General features: G+C 50.3%; 1 protein-coding gene and 1 long non-coding RNA gene across 5 annotated transcripts in view; one reads left to right on the top strand and one right to left on the bottom strand.

The window, feature by feature from the left end:
- Positions 1–667: 667 nt before the first annotated feature.
- Positions 668–3,862, bottom strand: LOC135610078 (phosphoglycerate mutase-like protein AT74H). Of its 4 annotated transcripts, none has more exons than XM_065104065.1 (5): positions 3,342–3,862; positions 2,887–3,006; positions 2,555–2,768; positions 1,054–1,220; positions 668–935 (listed from the first exon to the last, which is right to left on the bottom strand). In XM_065104065.1, the coding sequence occupies exons 1-4, from the start codon at positions 3,790–3,792 to the stop codon at positions 1,055–1,057; spliced, it is 951 nt and encodes a 316-aa protein (XP_064960137.1). In that variant the 5' UTR covers positions 3,793–3,862; the 3' UTR covers positions 668–935; position 1,054. The 4 variants fall into 4 exon arrangements, with proteins under 4 accessions (XP_064960137.1, XP_064960139.1, XP_064960141.1 ...); XM_065104067.1 differs by having other exon boundaries at positions 668–982; positions 1,085–1,220; XM_065104069.1 differs by having other exon boundaries at positions 668–982; positions 1,097–1,220.
- Positions 3,863–4,121: 259 nt separating this feature from the next.
- LOC135610077 (uncharacterized) overlaps positions 4,122–22,511 on the top strand; it is a 38,331-nt gene continuing 19,941 nt past the window's right edge. The window contains exon 1 of the long non-coding RNA XR_010486025.1: positions 4,122–4,848. This is a non-coding gene — a long non-coding RNA (uncharacterized LOC135610077). The remainder of the gene's footprint in view (positions 4,849–22,511) is intronic.

Below are 22,511 nucleotides of genomic sequence, written 5' to 3'. Positions count from 1 at the left end.
ATCCGGACCGTCGTTTATCTGTGGCGATGGATGGCGAGTCGCGTAAGGAGGCGGCACGGTCGCATAGGATCGTGCCCGGATGAGGTCGACCGTACGGGGACGCCGTTTCCGCTTCCATGTTCGCGAAGGTTGCGAGAAACTTGAGGCTGCGGGGGAAAAGCGCATCGCCCCCTATCTGCCGCGGGAACCACGTGGCGACTCACGTGGCATTACGCGTCTCTCTCATCGGCAAGTCTTTTTCTTTTTCGCCCCTCCCAGGTGCATCAGGTCAGGTCCGGTCCGGTCCGGTCCGGCTTGATCGATTCAATCAATGAACCGGACCGATAGCATGCCGTACGGTCCACGAATGATGCCCAATTCGGTTCACTAAGAATTTATAAGGATTAAATAAATCCGAATATTTAGGATAATAGTACAAACTCGATCGTTTAATGAGTCAGATAAGTTGATTAAATGATATCAAAGCTCGAGATGATTAATAAGACAATCATCCTATCAAATCGAACCATGTGTCTAACAATATTATCAATCACATGAGATGAATATAAAAGAATAGCAAGCTGAAGTATCAAATTTTCTTTTGCCAACTAAACTGAATTTTCTTTTTTCTTTTTTTTTTGTTGTTAGTCTTGATAAACAGGTCTCGATACACTATACACAAAGAAGATCAATGAAAACTAATTAGTAAGCAAAAAGTAACACTTTGAAACTGAACCTCAGCTTCTCTGTCTCTCATTCTTACACATTTCGACATCAACTGGAAACATGAACTATATAAAGCATCTAATCTACAAGAACTGATTACAAACTATACAAGTTGATGGACTCGATCAATCGCAGATAATTCTGATAGGGCCTTGAGATTCCTGAGCATACTGCCTTTCCCCTTCCTCTTCTTTCTTTCTAGACCAAATGTGTAAAAAACGAAGATCCATCTGTCACAAAATCATAATTCAACTCACCAGGTTTTGCAGTCATTTGCCTGCAACAACAAACAATAATAATAATAATAATAATAATAATAATAATAATAATAATAATAATAATGCTTACTCTACTCCATTAAAGGAAAAAGGAGGAATACACTTATTTTAACCATCAGCAAGAAATTTTCTCTATCCAAGGCTACTGTGCGGTACCACATTTGATCATTCAGCATGGCTTCTGTAAGACCGAAAGCTCGAAGCTCCTCCACAGTGTGATGCACAAGGAGGCTGTACCTGTGTTCGACATATAGAAGCATCATTCACAAATTAATGTTGACAAATAAAAGCTAGATAAAATTTGCTAAAACAAAACTGTTTCAGATGATCTCAGCATGTCAGCAGAAGTTGTTCATACCAATAGCTTAATAGTCATCAATGATGGGACACTATTTTATTGCAAGTTTCAATACAAAATCATCATTAATTGGTTTTCATATTAGAGAATTTCCTGTATTTTATTGCAAATATGAAATATTGATCTTCAACCGATCAATGACCATAAATAGCATCTCAATGTAAGAAGAATCCATTGCTCAACGAAGAAATTAATAAGTTAATATCTGCATGGTGTTAGAAATTTTATGTGATATTCTGTGCTCCTTTATGGATGAAGAAACGATGTAAGAAATCAGAGCAACATAATTATGAAATCATTCTTCACCATACCTATACAGTAGACAACATGAACTGGGTTTGTCGACAGTCCCAGTGTCGGAAAATATTATTGATATATGAGAAGTAATTGGGCCATTGAGTAATGGCGAAAGATGGAAATTTTTTAGTTTATCATTATATTGCTAAGAATTACAACCCCAAATTGTGTGCTTCTCAACTTTGAAGAGAAAAAGAAGTCCCCCAGAAAAAAGGAAGAGAAAAAAAAAAGAATATCTTGCTGGAAGAGGCAATAATCAATTCAGTCTTTCAGGATAATTACGATGCTTATTTGCTACTGTATCTTGCTGTATGTAGTCCACAATCTACCCACACAAAATAGGAGCAAATTAGTTATTAATTGTACCGATTTTGATGCTTGTGGAAGTTCATAGCCAAAAGAAATTTCCAACAACTTCATTGCAAATTTGGCAAACTTCAAACACTTCAATTTGAGTACCACAAAAATTTTTTGTCAACTTAAAAAAAAAAAAAAAGAAGGAAACACAAAAATGAGCACAAAGTGTGTCAAAATGACAGCTCAATAATGCAGAGCTTTAAACAACCAAGCTCAGCAGTTTTCTCAAAGACCATAAATAAAAAAGTCGGTTGAGTTAATTAATTAACGATATATTTTCCCTCAAAAAAGATACAAAATCACAAAAAAAAAAAAAAACCATCTGTTATAAAATTCTGTTGTCCCGGAAAGGCAGTTAAGCATCAGTCGACAAGGATCTGAGGCAGAAAATAGGGTACCACCAATATACTATTTCTCGTACACAGACATGCTTGGACTCTAGCAAGAAGTAATCAATCGACACTGGTAAGTACAGCCAGTAAACAGGAGTGTAAAAACATTTGGATTTGTGAAGGAAAAAAGATGAGAATGTCCATTTAAAGAGAAAAGAAAACAGTACCTTCCACCGCTACCAGTTTGCATGACTAGCATTCCTCCATTGTCAAAATTGTTGAGCCCCTCAAACTGCTCCACTGTCCACTTGTACCATCTCATCAAAAACACCCGCAATGTTAGGCCATGTGATACAATCACCAAATTCATGTTTGGTGATCGTTCACCTGGTGGTTGGAAGCGGCCAATGTCAATATCTGCCCTGAGGGTTTCCCTAAAGCCTGTAGCAGTAACACTGCATAATTATGAAGCTATGCATCTCAGAGAAGTAGGCCAACTGTGTCCAATGATAGATTGATTCATTTGATTAAAACAAATTAAACCAGGTATATCACAAACCTGTGATTCGGTCATAGACATCAGCAGCTGATTCCCCATTTGGAAACCGATAGAAGAAACGGCCATAACGGTGACGTATTTCTTTCTCGATTCTCATTTTCTCCCTATCCTGAAAGTTTCCTATCCCATGCAGGTAAACAGATAGCAGATTCTTAGATCAGAACAGTTGAATTAAATCATTTCACTGGTGTGTTCAATATTATGACCCAAATTGAAAAGTAAATGCACCCATATCCCAAGATCTAAAGTATCCAAACAGCTAATATCTCTGAAAATTATGACAATTTTCTTGATTCCCTTAAAATAATAAAAACCGGAATATAATAATGCATGCCAAAACCCTCCGTACTTGTAAATTACACAAAATCCATGAAGAATTGCAACACCAAAAACCATCATCTAATTTCCTCCCGAAAGAAGGCACACTTGAGGCGTAGGTATCACTAAGAACGTACCGAAATCTTGTTCCCGAACCCGCGGCTCCTCTCTGACACCCGCGATCCTTGATCTCTCAAAGGCCTTGCCGAGGCCACGGAGGGTCTCGAGCGTCCGGCGGTAGGGCGACACGTAGAAGTATACCTTCCAGTCGTCGGCGCCGTCGCCGGCGACGAGGTCGCGGATCCGGAGGCCGCACTCCTCGGCGTCGCGCCAGCCCTTGGGCGTAAGGCCGATCTTGGGGTCGGGTACGCGGGTGTAGACGCTCTCGTCGACGTTCCCCTCGCTCTGGCCGTGGCGGACGAGGATGATGCGGCGCGGCCGGGGGCACGGCGCCGCCATCGAGCGTTCCGGGAACTGGGCCTCGGGCGCGAGGGGCGGCGGCGGGCGGTGGCGGCGCCGGCCGTGGGTGTCCTCGCAGCAGCGGAAGCGAGGGGGAGCGGCGAGGGAGGGGGAGGCGATCGCGACCATGAGGGCTTTCTTATCTCTTCCCGATCAAGAGAAGAGGAAGCGAGTGGCGGTTGCTCACCGTGTCTTATGGTTAAATCCCTTCCCATGCGTTATGCAAATAAATAGCATTTATACTTAAAAAGTAAACAATTATATAAAAATATATTATTATTATTATTATTTCGTATTAAAATTAAAATTCTACAATCAAATAGTTCGAATATTAATTGAAAATATTTCCTCCAACTTCTTCCTTAATTATCTCGAATAAAAAAGACAAACCGAAAAACAACACGACGGTAACAACTATCGTTACGTAAATTGCTGCTTAAGTCGGTCCCCGACCGACGATAACAACAAAACTGTCTGCGAGCAACGTTAACCCTCTTCCAGAATAAGAAGCGATGGCGCTGGCCTCTTCCTCCTCCGTCTAGGGTTCCGTCTACCGCCGATCTAATCACCGAGGCCGGCCCCTCCGCCGCCTGGTTCCCCTTCCTGCTTCCCTCCAGCCGCCCATCAACTCCCCAGTTTCGGCCCTTGCACCAACCAGAACCACGGCAACTACCCCAGTTCCAGAGGCTCCGCCCCCGCTTGGCTAACCGGAAGAAGCATCAGTATTTGTGCTCCCCTCCGCTTCCTCAGGCGCCGTCGTCGATGTGGGCATCCTACTCCATCCCCGCCTCTGACCCTGCCACAGCCGTCGGTACTGCCCTTCTTCGCAGTACCCTCTCTAGTATGCCCTGCGGCCCGTCTGCCGCCGCCGTCGGTCCCTCCTTCGCCGCTCCCTCCACCTTCTCCTCTAGGGCCTCGAGCCAGCCCGGAGACCCATATGGGTTATTGGCAAGGGTGGAGACGGAGGAGAAGAGGAGATTGAGGAAGAGGAGAGAGTATTAGAAGCAGAAGCAGGAGGACAGGAGCAGCTTATGCTGAAGCGATCACAGTCCACTATGCTGCACAAGACTTGGATGCTTTTATCAGGCAGTGCAAGACGTAATGGCTCGACGACTGAGCGTTGCATGGTGAGGAGAGGATCGAGAACCAGTTGAAGAAGCCTACAAGCTTCATCTGCAAGATGAGGTATGTAAGATTTCTTGGCAACTAAACTTTTCTTTATCTGTAGTGCTTCATTTACTCTATTTTTTTCTTTGATTATTTTCGTTTTGATTTGATTCTTTCAAGACTATCTTTTTAATAACTAGAACAATGTCCTCCTAGTTTATATATTTGCTTCTCTTGAGGACATTAATTCTATATCGACAAATATTATTCATGGGATCAACAAAATTCATCTGTTCTATATGCCACTTACTAATTTTCTGTGTTAGATAGACAATTGACCTATATTAATTATCAGTTTGTCTTGGATAGTTGCTTTTTCCTACCACATTTACCTCATTTATCTGACAACATGTCTCACTTCAATATACTTAAGACTTAATATTTCTATTTCTAGTTTCATTAACAATACCTATTAGACCTGTAATTCTTAAGCTTTTCTATTTGAACCTACTTAAGTAATTGTAAGTTTCATGCATTCTATCATGACTGGCTAGAAATAATCATTTGCTAGCCAATTCCAATTAGGGAAAGAAATTGGAGCATGCATTTATGCTTGTTGCATCTTTAATTTTCTTAAAAGAGCCATTCAAGACTTTCCTACGTAAAGACCTTTGATTCTATTTGGCAATCTTTAGGTTTCCTATTTTATGTTGGGATGAACTATAATGTTGGACAAGATTATACATCCATGCTTGTGACCAATGTTAAGGAAATCTATGTATGATTTTTGAATAGGTTCTGTTAGTGTAAACAACTTTAAGCCGTGGTCTCGGGACCGACGCGGTTTGGTTTGGGTCCGGAGGACGGGGATCTTCCTGGGATGCTCCTCCCGACTGCCGAGGTAGCCGATCACGGTGTTCTGAATGGGACGGGGTCGCTATTCCCTCCGGGCAAGAACTCCACGCCTGCGCGTTCAGCGGGGACCTTCGGCCTCGCACCTGCACAAAGGTCGGGTCGGGAAGCTCGACTCGACCCCTCCGACGATCAAGTCAGTGAGTGGTCATGGGGGGTTCTTTTTTCTAGCCCAGTTGTCTCTCCCCTCACTCTCTGCGCGAGAGTTTTTATAGTGAGAATTACCGTTGCATGATGTGCCTGCTCGTAGGGAGTAGGATCGTACCTCTGGTAGCGTCTGACATTACCGTTGGCGAGGCGTGGGGGATCGAGCCTGAGCAGGGTGTTAATGTGCTTTAGTAGGCGTTCCAATCCGCTTTGACCAGGTGCCTCATCATGTCAACAGAGGCGTGAGGCGTCATCTGGGGCAACTAATGTCACGTGAGTCTTATCGCAATTATTACCCTCATCATATTCTCCCCCCGAAGGATGCTATGCGTCGGTTGTTGTAATGAGGTTCCGAGGCATGGCTTCAGCTTTGAGAAAGTGTCCTTGCTCGGTGTTTGCCAGTTCGTTGCCAAGGGTGTGGGAATTGTGGAATTTAGTACCTAAGGAGAGTTGGATGTGCAGGGGTGACCCTGGGTAGTGCGCGGCCGAGGAGCACAACTCAATCGAGCAGACCGGGCAGAGGCTGTGGTTTCGGGCGACACGCTGTCACGGACAAACTTCTAAACAAGGTGTTTGATGTAATGCTTATATCTGTCTGTGTCTGTTGGCATGTTCATGCCTTGTACAGCATGTAAAGGGGCAGCCGAAGGCTTAATAGTCACACTTTAGTTGGGTTGGTGGCCTCTTTAGGCTTGTAAATAAAGGTTGTGTCATGTGGACACGTGCGAGAGCTTTTCGGTCTATAATGGACCATTTTACCCTTTGTTGTGCCACTGTTCAGAGCTTGTAAAGTCTGTTTGTAATTTGCATTGTCTATGAAGTGTTTTTCAGAGATGTTTGCTTGTGGATCCCGATTGAGGCGTTCTCTCTAACCCGTTCTCTCTTTTGGTGGTCCTAAGGGACAATGGGAGGCTTCGGGGAGGCTGACCTTTGCGGACGGACACGCAAGGGTGCCGCACGACTTAGGCAAAACCAGCTAAGTCCGTGTCATATGGTATCAGAGCGGGACAAGCACTCATAGAAACACTTAGCATGCAAACGTGAGGGACCTAGCGGGACTGTGTTGAGGGCAGTCAGCACACGCGCGACCGTTTGCGGGAAAATGGGCATGGAGATGTAGGGAAAAGGAGTCGCCCAGAGGAGCGGGCATCTGAGATTGGCATTCAGAGGAATGGCCAACCCTTCGCGCAAGAGGCACCACGAGAACAGGCAAGCTTGGAAGAATGTGGAGCGCACAAAGGTTGGGATGGCTGAGTTTGAGCTACGGCTCAACGTTGACAACTATACTTGATGGTGCTCTAGGCAAGCGAGGCGCTTGGCAAGAATGAGACCATCCAAGGTGGAATGAGTTGCTCAACGACCAAAAGAGTTATGCAAAGCTCACAGAGGTGAGGGGAATTGCTAACTCGAAGAATTTGGTACTCATGCATGGGCTTGTATGCGGACGATGGAATGTTCGTGGCCATCCCAAGGCGACCGAGACTCGGCGCCATGGAGCATTGAAACTTTCTCTTCGGCATGTGAAGGATACGTCCGTAGGAGGCTGAAGTGTGCAATGAGTTCAGCATATTGCTAGGCCTTGAGGGGTGCAGCGGGGGCTGTATTGACGGGGAGTCGCAATCTAGCAAGTGTGTTTGCAGGAGGCAGAACAATGCACAGTTTGTTCAGCAAATCGGAGTAGTCCAAGGGGATGGTGGTCTCCGTAACGAAGAGAGATGTTGCTTCAATGGGACAATTATCCAGGAGGGATAAGTCCCGGCTCTCCAGAGGGAGAATCATGTGAGACGGACCTCACAAGTTGAGGAGGAGTACCTCAACAAACAACAACTCCACGAAGCTCGATGGATTGGGCAAGCGGCGAGGAGTTGTCGCATGATCTCGCTCGAGAGAATGCATTGGTGGATGCATTGCGAGATCAAGTGGGGGAGCGACCTGAAGCAACTTAAATGAAGGCACACTTGGAGTCGATGTGGAGATCGGACTCAAGGGAGGGCTGACCCGTGGAATGGTGGGAGCGAGGGCCACCATCGACTCAATGCGAAAACGAGGAGCGGAGCAACTTGGGTGTAACTTGGCGAAGTTCCCAAGCCGCATGAAGGGAGCCAGCAGAGAAGTTGGAACATGGAGCAGAGGCACAGTGCTTTTCTTAGACAGAGGTCAAGGACATGAGCTCTTGCAAAGGCAAGAGCAGGATCATGTTGTTCCATGGGTCCTTCATTCTGACGGAGTGGACTCATCTTGCATGGTGCCAAAGACGAAGGGAGCTTCTGGGCACATGCACCTTATCTCGGAGGAGCATTTGATGGAGGAACTAAGGCGACTCAATTTGCAGAGGCGAAGTTGAGTTCAGAAGACCTTAGCACGGGGCAAGAGGACGTAGAGGCGGGTACTCTTGAAGAATATGCCACATTGTTGCCATTCGAGTTGCTAGGAAGGAAGCGGTGCGCAGCGGAGATTGTGCTGGTAGGGGCAAAGGCCCAGGATCCAAACAATGGTGCACAAATTATAGTGAAGTCGGTGGACTTCGGGAGCTACTAGGCGACGGACTGTCCTAGAGTGGTGCTTCATCTAGGTGTGACCCAAGAGTGGGTGGATGAAGGTCGATTGCCAAAGGAGCGAACAAAATCGAGGGTGGAGGAGACCTTGCGATGTATTGGCAGAGGCCACACATGGAGGGTTCACAATTCAAGTTTATTCCACAAGGATCAGAATGCAATGGAGATGTCACCAGGAGGTGACATGGTGCAGCGGATCGTGGTGGAACAGTTCGTGGCAATGCGATACACACGACTGAGTCCCGTGAGGGATGAGATCATATGAAGGTATGATCGGGAGCTACTGGGAGCTCCGCTTTGGTGAACAACACGACGGCAAGAAGGGCTATGGATTCAAGTAGTGAAGGCCATGGTACCGCAGAGGCGGGTCTTCCGGGCGTGCACCGAATTTTGCATCGGATGAAAACCTTGGTCATCAGCATATGGGGGCTGGGTTCCACCAAGGGAAAAGTTCGGATGCAAGTACCAGTGAGTTCCATGGGAGGGACTTGATCATGCAGAGGTATGATCGAAGCAGCTGGAGAGTTGGACTGCTCCAGAGCTCATATTCGCTTAAGGGAGCCCGACAAGTCAGAGGACAAGGTCGAGTAAGCGAACGTTGCTACCAAGGAAGCTAAGGAGAACAGAATTGGTGCAAACCCTACAACGCGATGGCAGAGGCCATGCATGGGAGTTGCAGTTTGTCTTTCCATCGACCAAACAGACTGCTTGGAGAACACAGAGGTGTTGAAGCAGGGGGTCGAAAGGGGCGAGGAAGCGACGACGAGTCCAGAGGGACTTAGCTACCCAAAATCAAGCATCAGTTAGAATGGAGGTGGACTCAGAGGAGTGCCACGGAAACATATCTACTGATCATGAAGAAAAGGGATGCAGATGCGAGGCGACGGATAGTAGTGCCATGGGCATGGCAGCGCCATGGTACCGCAGAGGCGGGACTTCCGTAAAAGTCATTGATCCCTTGCTCTCATGGAGGGAGAGCGTTTGGTCGTGAAAGGGGCCGAGGAGGTGGAGTATGCAGAGGCAATCTCCAAGTACTGAGACAAGGCTGAAGGGCAAAGGCCAAGAAACTTCATAAGACCGGTGTCAACAAGTTTCTCATCAAGATAGCCGTAAGTGAAGGACTTCGGGTCATGCAAGAGTACACGACCAAGGAACGAAGCAGGCAGTACGCGGTGCTGTACCTTCGCTACTCAGTGGAGTAGGCGGCAGGGTTGATGGAGAAGACGGTACAATCCCAGAGGCGACCTCATCTGTCAGAGAATTACTCCAAGTTGGGGTGAAAACTTCCTGCATTCCAGAAGTTCGATGGCATTGAGAAGGTGAATCACAGTAGCTAACTCAACGCAAGGAGTGCAAACACTTCAAGTGCTTCAGAAGTGTGAGCAAAGAGCAGGCGAAGGCCAGTAACCAGCTCGATGCATGAAGTACAACCTCGAGGAGGCGGGCGAAGTCAAGTAACCTTTGCCTTCTCAACTCTTAAGAGAATGGGCGAAATCGAGTACCCCAATTCTCTTATCTATCCAGCAGAGGAGCTCTGCACAAGTTCAAAGACCCTTCGAAGATAATGGAAGATAATAGTTGTCAAATCCTCACCAATGGTGATCAGTGCTACTGAGAGTAGATTGTACGCTTCATTTCCCAACGAAATGCCAATCGAAAGCGGAAGTGATGCGAACCTACTTGGATGTGACAACTAACTGAAAGAAGAGTCAATGAGCAGATTTTGTGGAGGAAGGACCCAAAACTTCAGAAGTTTGCGAGGCGATGCTCGTTAAAGCTCCAACAAGCATCCACCCAGTTCAAGCAGCATGTGGAAATTTTGAGAGACTGGCGCAGTAAGGATGGTCTTTTCCTTCATTTGGTGGATCCGCAGGAATCAACGAGGATCAACACAACTCAGCCAACCCCACACCAGAGTCAGAGTCATTGACGAGTTGAAGCAGCATGGCGGATCAAAGGTTCGACTACTCAAAAACAGCAACGGAGAGCAGTTGGGAGCCAGGAGGCGCATTGCAGTTGGAGCAGAAGATTGAAGACTCAGCAAAGGCAAAGAGTTGCATTGTTCACTAAGGCTTCGACGAGGACGTCGAAGGGATAAGTGGGGGAGAATGTCACGGACAAACTTCTAAACAAGGTGTTTGATGTAATGCTTATATCTGTCCGTGTCTGTTGGCATGTTCATGCCTTGTACAACATGTAAAGGGGCGGCCGAAGGCTTAATAGTCACACTTTAGTTGGGTTGGTGGCCTCTTTAGGCTTGTAAATAAAGGTTGTGTCATGTGGACACGTGCGAGAGCTTTTCGGTCTGTAATGGACCATTTTACCCTTTGTTGTGCCACTGTTCAGAGCTTGTAAAGTCTGTTTGTAATTTGCATTGTCTATGAAGTGTTTTTCAGAGATGTTTGCTTGTGGATCCCGATTGAGGCGTTCTCTCTAACCCGTTCTCTCTTTTGGTGGTCCTAAGGGACAATGGGAGGCTTCGGGGAGGCTGACCTTTGCGGACGGACACGCAAGGGTGCCGCACGACTTAGGCAAAACCAGCTAAGTCCGTGTCATATGGTATCAGAGCGGGACAAGCACTCATAGAAACACTTAGCATGCAAACGTGAGGGACCTAGCGGGACTGTGTTGAGGGCAGTCAGCACACGCGCGACCGTTTGCGGGAAAATGGGCATGGAGATGTAGGGAAAAGGAGTCGCCCAGAGGAGCGGGCATCTGAGATTGGCATTCAGAGGAATGGCCAACCCTTCGCGCAAGAGGCACCACGAGAACATGCAAGCTTGGAAGAATGTGGAGCGCACAAAGGTTGGGATGGCTGAGTTTGAGCTACGGCTCAACGTTGACAACTATACTTGATGGTGCTCTAGGCAAGCGAGGCGCTTGGCAAGAATGAGACCATCCAAGGTGGAATGAGTTGCTCAACGACCAAAAGAGTTATGCAAAGCTCACAGAGGTGAGGGGAATTGCTAACTCGAAGAATTTGGTACTCATGCATGGGCTTGTATGCGGACGATGGAATGTTCGTGGCCATCCCAAGGCGACCGAGACTCGGCGCCATGGAGCATTGAAACTTTCTCTTCGGCATGTGAAGGATACGTCCGTAGGAGGCTGAAGTGTGCAATGAGTTCAGCATGTTGCTAGGCCTTGAGGGGTGCAGCGGGGGCTGTATTGACGGGGAGTCGCAATCTAGCAAGTGTGTTTGCAGGAGGCAGAACAATGCACAGTTTGTTCAGCAGATCGGAGTAGTCCAAGGGGATGGTGGTCTCCGTAACGAAGAGAGATGTTGCTTCAATGGGACAGTTATCCAGGAGGGATAAGTCCCGGCTCTCCAGAGGGAGAATCATGTGAGACGGACCTCACAAGTTGAGGAGGAGTACCTCAACAAACAACAACTCCACGAAGCTCGATGGATTGGGCAAGCGGCGAGGAGTTGTCGCATGATCTCGCTCGAGAGAATGCATTGGTGGATGCATTGCGAGATCAAGTGGGGGAGCGACCTGAAGCAACTTAAATGAAGGCACACTTGGAGTCGATGTGGAGATCGGACTCAAGGGAGGGCTGACCCGTGGAATGGTGGGAGCGAGGGCCACCATCGACTCAATGCGAAAACGAGGAGCGGAGCAACTTGGGTGTAACTTGGCGAAGTTCCCAAGCCGCATGAAGGGAGCCAGCAGAGAAGTTGGAACATGGAGCAGAGGCACAGTGCTTTTCTTAGACAGAGGTCAAGGACATGAGCTCTTGCAAAGGCAAGAGCAGGATCATGTTGTTCCATGGGTCCTTCATTCTGACAGAGTGGACTCATCTTGCATGGTGCCAAAGATGAAGGGAGCTTCTGGGCACATGCACCTTATCTCGGAGGAGCATTTGATGGAGGAACTAAGGCGACTCAATTTGCAGAGGCGAAGTTGAGTTCAGAAGACCTTAGCACGGGGCAAGAGGACGCAGAGGCGGGTACTCTTGAAGAATATGCCACATTGTTGCCATTCGAGTTGCTAGGAAGGAAGCGGTGCGCAGCGGAGATTGTGCTGGTAGGGGCAAAGGCCCAGGATCCAAACAATGGTGCACAAATTATAGTGAAGTCGGTGGACTTCGGGAGCTATTAGGCGACGGACTGTCCTAGAGTGGTGCTTCATCTAGGTGTGACCCAAGAGTGGGTGGATGAAGGTCGATTGCCAAAGGAGCGAACAAAATCGAGGGTGGAGGAGACCTTGCGATGTATTGGCAGAGGCCACACATGGAGGGTTCACAATTCAAGTTTATTCCACAAGGATCAGAATGCAATGGAGATGTCACCAGGAGGCGACATGGTGCAGCGGATCGTGGTGGAACAGTTCGTGGCAATGCGATACACACGACTGAGTCCCGTGAGGGATGAGATCATATGAAGGTATGATCGGGAGCTACTGGGAGCTCCGCTTTGGTGAACAACACGACGGCAAGAAAGGCTATGGATTCAAGTAGTGAAGGCCATGGTACCGCAGAGGCGGGTCTTCCGGGCGTGCACCGAATTTTGCATCGGATGAAAACCTTGGTCATCAGCATATGGGGGCTGGGTTCCACCAAGGGAAAAGTTCGGATGCAAGTACCAGTGAGTTCCATGGGAGGGACTTGATCATGCAGAGGTATGATCGAAGCAGCTGGAGAGTTGGACTGCTCCAGAGCTCATATTCGCTTAAGGGAGCCCGACAAGTCAGAGGACAAGGTCGAGTAAGCGAACGTTGCTACCAAGGAAGCTAAGGAGAATAGAATTGGTGCAAACCCTACAACGCGATGGCAGAGGCCATGCATGGGAGTTGCAGTTTGTCTTTCCATCGACCAAACAGACTGCTTGGAGAACACAGAGGTGTTGAAGCAGGGGGTCGAAAGGGGCGAGGAAGCGACGACGAGTCCAGAGGGACTTAGCTACCCAAAATCAAGCATCAGTTAGAATGGAGGTGGACTCAGAGGAGTGCCACGGAAACATATCTACTGATCGTGAAGAAAAGGGATGCAGATGCGAGGCGACGGATAGTAGTGCCATGGGCATGGCAGCGCCATGGTACCGCAGAGGCGGGACTTCCGTAAAAGTCATTGATCCCTTGCTCTCATGGAGGGAGAGCGTTTGGTCGTGAAAGGGGCCGAGGAGGTGGAGTATGCAGAGGCAATCTCCAAGTACTGAGACAAGGCTGAAGGGCAAAGGCCAAGAAACTTCATAAGACCGGTGTCAACAAGTTTCTCATCAAGATAGCCGTAAGTGAAGGACTTCGGGTCATGCAAGAGTACACGACCAAGGAACGAAGCAGGCAGTACGCGGTGCTGTACCTTCGCTACTCAGTGGAGTAGGCGGCAGGGTTGATGGAGAAGACGGTACAATCCCAGAGGCGACCTCATCTGTCAGAGAATTACTCCAAGTTGGGGTGAAAACTTCCTGCATTCCAGAAGTTCGATGGCATTGAGAAGGTGAATCACAGTAGCTAACTCAACGCAAGGAGTGCAAACACTTCAAGTGCTTCAGAAGTGTGAGCAAAGAGCAGGCGAAGGCCAGTAACCAGCTCGATGCATGAAATACAACCTCGAGGAGGCGGGCGAAGTCAAGTAACCTTTGCCTTCTCAACTCTTAAGAGAATGGGCGAAACCGAGTACCCCAATTCTCTTATCTATCCAGCAGAGGAGCTCTGCACAAGTTCAAAGACCCTTCGAAGATAATGGAAGATAATAGTTGTCAAATCCTCACCAACGGTGATCAGTGCTACTGAGAGTAGATTGTACGCTTCATTTCCCAACGAAATGCCAATCGAAAGCGGAAGTGATGCGAACCTACTTGGATGTGACAACTAACTGAAAGAAGAGTCAATGAGCAGATTTTGTGGAGGAAGGACCCAAAACTTCAGAAGTTTGCGAGGCGATGCTCGTTAAAGCTCCAACAAGCATCCACCCAGTTCAAGCAGCATGTGGAAATTTTGAGAGACTGGCGCAGTAAGGATGGTCTTTTCCTTCATTTGGTGGATCCGCAGGAATCAACGAGGATCAACACAACTCAGCCAACCCCACACCAGAGTCAGAGTCATTGGCGAGTTGAAGCAGCATGGCGGATCAAAGGTTCGACTACTCAAAAACAGCAACGGAGAGCAGTTGGGAGCCAGGAGGCGCATTGCAGTTGGAGCAGAAGATTGAAGACTCAGCAAAGGCAAAGAGTTGCAGTGTTCACTAAGGCTTCGACGAGGACGTCGAAGGGATAAGTGGGGGAGAATGTCACGGACAAACTTCTAAACAAGGTGTTTGATGTAATGCTTATATCTGTCCGTGTCTGTTGGCATGTTCATGCCTTGTACAACATGTAAAGGGGCGGCCGAAGGCTTAATAGTCACACTTTAGTTGGGTTGGTGGCCTCTTTAGGCTTGTAAATAAAGGTTGTGTCATGTGGACACGTGCGAGAGCTTTTCGGTCTGTAATGGACCATTTTACCCTTTGTTGTGCCACTGTTCAGAGCTTGTAAAGTCTGTTTGTAATTTGCATTGTCTATGAAGTGTTTTTCAGAGATGTTTGCTTGTGGATCCCGATTGAGGCGTTCTCTCTAACCCGTTCTCTCTTTTGGTGGTCCTAAGGGACAATGGGAGGCTTCGGGGAGGCTGACCTTTGCGGACGGACACGCAAGGGTGCCGCACGACTTAGGCAAAACCAGCTAAGTCCGTGTCATATGGTATCAGAGCGGGACAAGCACTCATAGAAACACTTAGCATGCAAACGTGAGGGACCTAGCGGGACTGTGTTGAGGGCAGTCAGCACACGCGCGACCGTTTGCGGGAAAATGGGCATGGAGATGTAGGGAAAAGGAGTCGCCCAGAGGAGCGGGCATCTGAGATTGGCATTCAGAGGAATGGCCAACCCTTCGCGCAAGAGGCACCACGAGAACAGGCAAGCTTGGAAGAATGTGGAGCGCACAAAGGTTGGGATGGCTGAGTTTGAGCTACGGCTCAACGTTGACAACTATACTTGATGGTGCTCTAGGCAAGCGAGGCGCTTGGCAAGAATGAGACCATCCAAGGTGGAATGAGTTGCTCAACGACCAAAAGAGTTATGCAAAGCTCACAGAGGTGAGGGGAATTGCTAACTCGAAGAATTTGGTACTCATGCATGGGCTTGTATGCGGACGATGGAATGTTCGTGGCCATCCCAAGGCGACCGAGACTCGGCGCCATGGAGCATTGAAACTTTCTCTTCGGCATGTGAAGGATACGTCCGTAGGAGGCTGAAGTGTGCAATGAGTTCAGCATGTTGCTAGGCCTTGAGGGGTGCAGCGGGGGCTGTATTGACGGGGAGTCGCAATCTAGCAAGTGTGTTTGCAGGAGGCAGAACAATGCACAGTTTGTTCAGCAGATCGGAGTAGTCCAAGGGGATGGTGGTCTCCGTAACGAAGAGAGATGTTGCTTCAATGGGACAGTTATCCAGGAGAGATAAGTCCCGGCTCTCCAGAGGGAGAATCATGTGAGACGGACCTCACAAGTTGAGGAGGAGTACCTCAACAAACAACAACTCCACGAAGCTCGATGGATTGGGCAAGCGGCGAGGAGTTGTCGCATGATCTCGCTCGAGAGAATGCATTGGTGGATGCATTGCGAGATCAAGTGGGGGAGCGACCTGAAGCAACTTAAATGAAGGCACACTTGGAGTCGATGTGGAGATCGGACTCAAGGGAGGGCTGACCCGTGGAATGGTGGGAGCGAGGGCCACCATCGACTCAATGCGAAAACGAGGAGCGGAGCAACTTGGGTGTAACTTGGCGAAGTTCCCAAGCCGCATGAAGGGAGCCAGCAGAGAAGTTGGAACATGGAGCAGAGGCACAGTGCTTTTCTTAGACAGAGGTCAAGGACATGAGCTCTTGCAAAGGCAAGAGCAGGATCATGTTGTTCCATGGGTCCTTCATTCTGACGGAGTGGACTCATCTTGCATGGTGCCAAAGATGAAGGGAGCTTCTGGGCACATGCACCTTATCTCGGAGGAGCATTTGATGGAGGAACTAAGGCGACTCAATTTGCAGAGGCGAAGTTGAGTTCAGAAGACCTTAGCACGGGGCAAGAGGACGCAGAGGCGGGTACTCTTGAAGAATATGCCACATTGTTGCCATTCGAGTTGCTAGGAAGGAAGCGGTGCGCAGCGGAGATTGTGCTGGTAGGGGCAAAGGCCCAGGATCCAAACAATGGTGCACAAATTATAGTGAAGTCGGTGGACTTCGGGAGCTACTAGGCGACGGACTGTCCTAGAGCGGTGCTTCATCTAGGTGTGACCCAAGAGTGGGTGGATGAAGGTCGATTGCCAAAGGAGCGAACAAAATCGAGGGTGGAGGAGACCTTGCGATGTATTGGCAGAGGCCACACATGGAGGGTTCACAATTCAAGTTTATTCCATAAGGATCAGAATGCAATGGAGATGTCACCAGGAGGCGACATGGTGCAGCGGATCGTGGTGGAACAGTTCGTGACAATGCGATACACACGACTGAGTCCCGTGAGGGATGAGATCATATGGAGGTATGATCGGGAGCTACTGGGAGCTCCGCTTTGGTGAACAACACGACGGCAAGAAGGGCTATGGATTCAAGTAGTGAAGGCCATGGTACCGCAGAGGCGGGTCTTCCGGGCGTGCACCGAATTTTGCATCGGATGAAAACCTTGGTCATCAGCATATGGGGGCTGGGTTCCACCAAGGGAAAAGTTCGGATGCAAGTACCAGTGAGTTCCATGGGAGGGACTTGATCATGCAGAGGTATGATCGAAGCAGCTGGAGAGTTGGACTGCTCCAGAGCTCATATTCGCTTAAGGGAGCCCGACAAGTCAGAGGACAAGGTCGAGTAAGCGAACGTTGCTACCAAGGAAGCTAAGGAGAACAGAATTGGTGCAAACCCTACAACGCGATGGCAGAGGCCATGCATGGGAGTTGCAGTTTGTCTTTCCATCGACCAAACAGACTGCTTGGAGAACACAGAGGTGTTGAAGCAGGGGGTCGAAAGGGGCGAGGAAGCGACGATGAGTCCAGAGGGACTTAGCTACCCAAAATCAAGCATCAGTTAGAATGGAGGTGGACTCAGAGGAGTGCCACGGAAACATATCTACTGATCGTGAAGAAAAGGGATGCAGATGCGAGGCGACGGATAGTAGTGCCATGGGCATGGCAGCGCCATGGTACCGCAGAGGCGGGACTTCCGTAAAAGTCATTGATCCCTTGCTCTCATGGAGGGAGAGCGTTTGGTCGTGAAAGGGGCCGAGGAGGTGGAGTATGCAGAGGCAATCTCCAAGTACCGAGACAAGGCTGAAGGGCAAAGGCCAAGAAACTTCATAAGACCGGTGTCAACAAGTTTCTCATCAAGATAGCCGTAAGTGAAGGACTTCGGGTCATGCAAGAGTACACGACCAAGGAACGAAGCAGGCAGTACGCGGTGCTGTACCTTCGCTACTCAGTGGAGTAGGCGGCAGGGTTGATGGAGAAGACGGTACAATCCCAGAGGCGACCTCATCTGTCAGAGAATTACTCCAAGTTGGGGTGAAAACTTCCTGCATTCCAGAAGTTCGATGGCATTGAGAAGGTGAATCACAGTAGCTAACTCAACGCAAGGAGTGCAAACACTTCAAGTGCTTCAGAAGTGTGAGCAAAGAGCAGGCGAAGGCCAGTAACCAGCTCGATGCATGAAGTACAACCTCGAGGAGGCGGGCGAAGTCAAGTAACCTTTGCCTTCTCAACTCTTAAGAGAATGGGCGAAACCGAGTACCCCAATTCTCTTATCTATCCAGCAGAGGAGCTCTGCACAAGTTCAAAGACCCTTCGAAGATAATGGAAGACAATAGTTGTCAAATCCTCACCAACGGTGATCAGTGCTACTGAGAGTAGATTGTCCGCTTCATTTCCCAACGAAATGCCAATCGAAAGCGGAAGTGATGCGAACCTACTTGGATGTGACAACTAACTAAAAGAAGAGTCAATGAGCAGATTTTGTGGAGGAAGGACCCAAAACTTCAGAAGTTTGCGAGGCGATGCTCGTTAAAGCTCCAACAAGCATCTACCCAGTTCAAGCAGCATGTGGAAATTTTGAGAGACTGGCGCAGTAAGGATGGTCTTTTCCTTCATTTGGTGGATCCGCAGGAATCAACGAGGATCAACACAACTCAGCCAACCCCACACCAGAGTCAGAGTCATTGGCGAGTTGAAGCAGCATGGCGGATCAAATGTTCGACTACTCAAAAACAGCAGCGGAGAGCAGTTGGGAGCCAGGAGGCGCATTGCAGCTGGAGCAGAAGATTGAAGACTCAGCAAAGGCAAAGAGTTGCAGTGTTCACTAAGGCTTCGATGAGGACGTCGAAGGGATAAGTGGGGGAGAATGTCACGGACAAACTTCTAAACAAGGTGTTTGATGTAATGCTTATATCTGTCCGTGTCTGTTGGCATGTTCATGCCTTGTACAGCATGTAAAGGGGCGGCCGAAGGCTTAATAGTCACACTTTAGTTAGGTTGGTGGCCTCTTTAGGCTTGTAAATAAAGGTTGTGTCATGTGGACACGTGCGAGAGTTTTTCGGTCTGTAATGGACCATTTTACCCTTTGTTGTGCCACTGTTCAGAGCTTGTAAAGTCTGTTTGTAATTTGCATTGTCTATGAAGTGTTTTTCAGAGATGTTTGCTTGTGGATCCCGATTGAGGCGTTCTCTCTAACCCGTTCTCTCTTTTGGTGGTCCTAAGGGACAATGGGAGGCTTCGGGGAGGCTGACCTTTGCGGACGGACACGCAAGGGTGCCGCACGACTTAGGCAAAACCAGCTAAGTCCGTGTCAACGCGGCTGAGGAGCACGACGCAAGCAGGCATGCCGCGCAGGTGTGATCTCGGGCAATACGCAGCCGAGGAGCACGGCGCAGGTGGGCAGGCCATGCAGGTGTGGTCTCGGGCAACACGCGACCGAGGAGCACGGCGCAGGCGGGCTGGCCGCGCAAGTGTGGTTTGGGGCAACATGCGACTGAGGAGCACGGCGCAGGCGGGCAGGTGCACCGTGCAGGCCGCACAGGTGTGGTCTCGGGCAGCATGCGGCCGAGGAGCACGGTGAAAGCAGGCATGCCGCGTAGGTGTGGTCTTGGGCAGCATGCGGTCGAGGAGCACGACGCAGGCGGGCTGGCCGCGCAGGCGTGGTCTCGGGCAACATGCGGCCGAGGAGCACGACTCAGGCGGGTTGGCCGCGCAAGCGTGGTCTCGGGCAGCATGCCACCGAGGAGCATGGCGTAGGCGAGTAGGCCGCGCAGGTGTGGTCTCGGGCAGCATGCGGTCGAGGAGCACGACGCAGGCGGGCTGGCCGCACAAGCGTGGTCTCGGGCAACATGCGGCCGAGGAGCACGACGCAGGCGGGCTGGCCGCGCAAGCGTGGTCTCGGGCAACACGCAACCGAGGAGCAACTTGGTTTTGATCAGCAACCCATTGCTCAGTGACGCGCGGGCGTGGGAGGCCAGGTCACTTCTTAGGGAAGCCCAAAGGATCGTCACTTTCGGGAGTCGCTGGCTTTCGAGGCCGATAAGATCAGCGCTTCAGCATTCGCACCGCGCGCTGATTGGCTGCCACGTCAGGCCATATTTATGGCGAAGTGACGTTCGGTCTACCTGACGCAACATGCTTCAGGAGGGGAAGGGTCGTCGTTTTGGCGTGACTTTGCCTATAAATAGCGTGCGGTTGGCTTCCTGCACGTCTCGTTACTTGCATTCGCCCAGTTGCTCCTTCGGACTGTGTTGCTCCGTCCGAATCGGCTATCCTGCTGTTCCTTCCTAAGGTCGGTGAGGATGGCTTCCCCTTCTTCCTTGCCCCCGTTCTTCACCGTCCACCTTCGGTGATGCCGGAGAGAAAATATTGTCGTCGAGTCCCAACTCGTCATCCGACGAGAAAGCAGCTAGGGCTCTCGAAGCCTTAATGTGGCCGCACGACCTCGACTCTACCGTGAGCAAGTCGTCACTTGGTTACCTCCGGGGCCGTTATGGTATCCCGGAGGAGTTTGTTCTTACTGCCCCCGAGCCGGGGCAGCGGGCATACGACCCTATCCCAAAGGGTTTCGCCCTGACTTTAGATGCCTTCGAGGTCGGGCTACGCCTCCCACTGCATCACGTCATCACCTCTTGCATTTCGTGGTGGCGTATTTCCCCGTCACAGATGGCACCGAACTGCTGGTGCTATCTGGTAGCGTTCCTAGGGGAGTGCCACTACGCCAACATTACCCCGACCCGGTCCCTCTTCCTCTCCTGTTTTCGCCTTTCCAAGGGGTCGGGGGGCTACTATCTGTCTGCTTGAGCGGGCTTCCGGGTTAGCGGGGCCCCTTCCAGTAATAAGGGATGGAAGGGGCGTTTCTTTTATGTCTGTCGTTCGGAGGACTAGGGCTTCGGGCTCCGATGGGCGGTGCGCGTGATTGACAACACCGCTCCGTCCCTAAACGATGAGGAGCGCAGGGACCTTCGACGGCTCAAGGAGATTCTCCCAGCCTCTCGGGTCATCCGGGAGATGACCGAGGGGTGGCTGGTCGAGGCGGGTCTTAGCCTGACACCTCGAGGTATGCCTCCGGCGGGAAATGCCAGGGTTTTCCTAAGGATCGTTTTTGGTGTTCTGACCAATGTTGGTGTTTTCGTGCAGAGATGGTGAACCTCGTCGCTGTGCGCGGGGGGCGCTCTTCGTCAGTCACGTCGTCGCGTCAAATGGCCAAGCCCGGGGCCGGCACAAAAGAAGCGCCACTAGAACTCGAGGTCAGCAGGCCTCAGAAGAAATCGAAGGTCGGCCCCCCAGAAGGAGGATCTGTCTCCACCTCGGGCTCGGGAGGTCGTTATTGAACCGGGCCGCCGTGATCGGTGATGGGGCCTTGGTCGGGGCGAGGCCGGCCCAAGCAACGAGGTGGCGGGAAAGGCACATCGGGAACCCTCCATCCGTAACCTGTGTCGCGTCCCTGCGGGAGCACAGGACGAGCCTTACCTAGCTCGGGTGATGGGCAGACTCCCGGAGGGCCAACCCTCTGACCCGCTGGTCGCTAGGTGGGCGGGCCTGACCCGCGGGACCCGGGTGTGGGCTGATGGGGAGGCCGCGGCCTCCTTCGCGCGAGGCGGGCTTCATCCCGACATGGCTTGGGATCTCTACACCATGCCCTCGGACGTTTTGTTGGGCAAGTATGCTAAGTCATTGCTGTGGGTAAGCATCTTGCTATCGACTTTCTTTGCCCGAACGGTACTTGTCCTGACTTTTTCTCTTTGCAAAGCCATCACTATACCACAGTGTTGATGGACCGCGTTCGCAATGCGGGTCGGGCCCTCGGCGTTTTGAGCGACCGTAATGCCGAGCAAGGGCGGCTCCGGAAGCGGTTGTTGCGGCCGAGCAGCGAGCTTCCGATTTGGAGGCGGAGGTGTCACGCCTCTCCTCTGCCTCGAGAGCAGTCGAGCAACACGCGTCGGAGCTGGAAGCAAAGTCGGCGCGCCTCACATCAGAGGTGAAGGCGACCAAGGACCAGAATAACGAGCTCTAGTCGCTCCTGAGGGTGACTCGAACCGAGGCTCGTTTGGCTCGGGATGAGGCGACGGGCCTAGCTCGAAAGCTGGAGGAGGCTTGTGCTGAGGTAAAGGGGGCTTCCGACGCCCTGGCCGTCGAGATGAGTCAGCGGCCGGAGAAGGACAAGAGTCCTCGGGTTTTCAGCTCGGTCTGGTCTGGTCTGATTGGGGCAGGTCACCTATGAATATGGGTACCGGATTGCCCTGGCCCACTTCAAGGCACGCCTCCCTAACTTGGAGGTCGAGGAAGACCCCTTTACCTCCTGCCCCGAAGACCTGAGCGTCGGAATGCCAGATGAGGTCCCTTTTGACGACAGCGTCGAAGCCTCCGAGAAATAGAGCATTGTAATAACCTAGGGGTCCAGTCGGAGCTGTCACTTGTCTGGTCCTGTAATCAGATTTTGATTTCAATAAAACTTCTTGTCTTAGCTTTCTATCTTGTATACTTCACCTTTCCTTTATACGAAGAACTTTTTGAGATTTTGCACGTTCCACGTCCTCGGTAAAGGGTGGCCCTGCATGGTTGCAAGCCGATACGTGCCGAGCCGGACGATGTCGGTAACCCGATAAGGTCCTTCCCAATTGGGGGCGAGCTTGCCACGCGCTC

The sequence above is a fragment of the Musa acuminata genome, chromosome BXJ2-4 (assembly GCF_036884655.1).
Source record: "Musa acuminata AAA Group cultivar baxijiao chromosome BXJ2-4, Cavendish_Baxijiao_AAA, whole genome shotgun sequence".
Classification (NCBI taxonomy): Eukaryota; Viridiplantae; Streptophyta; class Magnoliopsida; order Zingiberales; family Musaceae; genus Musa; species Musa acuminata.
The sequence above is the reverse complement of the archived record's forward strand: the minus strand, read 5'-3'. Positions and strand labels throughout refer to the sequence as shown.

Excerpts from the sequence above, each read along its gene's own strand:
- LOC135610078 (XM_065104065.1), bottom strand. The coding sequence starts at position 3,792 with ATGGTCGCGATCGCCTCCCCCTCCCTCGCCGCTCCCCCTCGCTTCCGC. Across the intron at positions 3,007-3,341 it reads GGTTCGGGAACAAGATTTCG|GAAACTTTCAGGATAGGGAG; the intron begins GTACGTTCTTAG and ends TGCATGGGATAG. Across the intron at positions 1,221-2,554 it reads CAAACTGGTAGCGGTGGAAG|GTACAGCCTCCTTGTGCATC; the intron begins GTACTGTTTTCT and ends TGTCGAACACAG.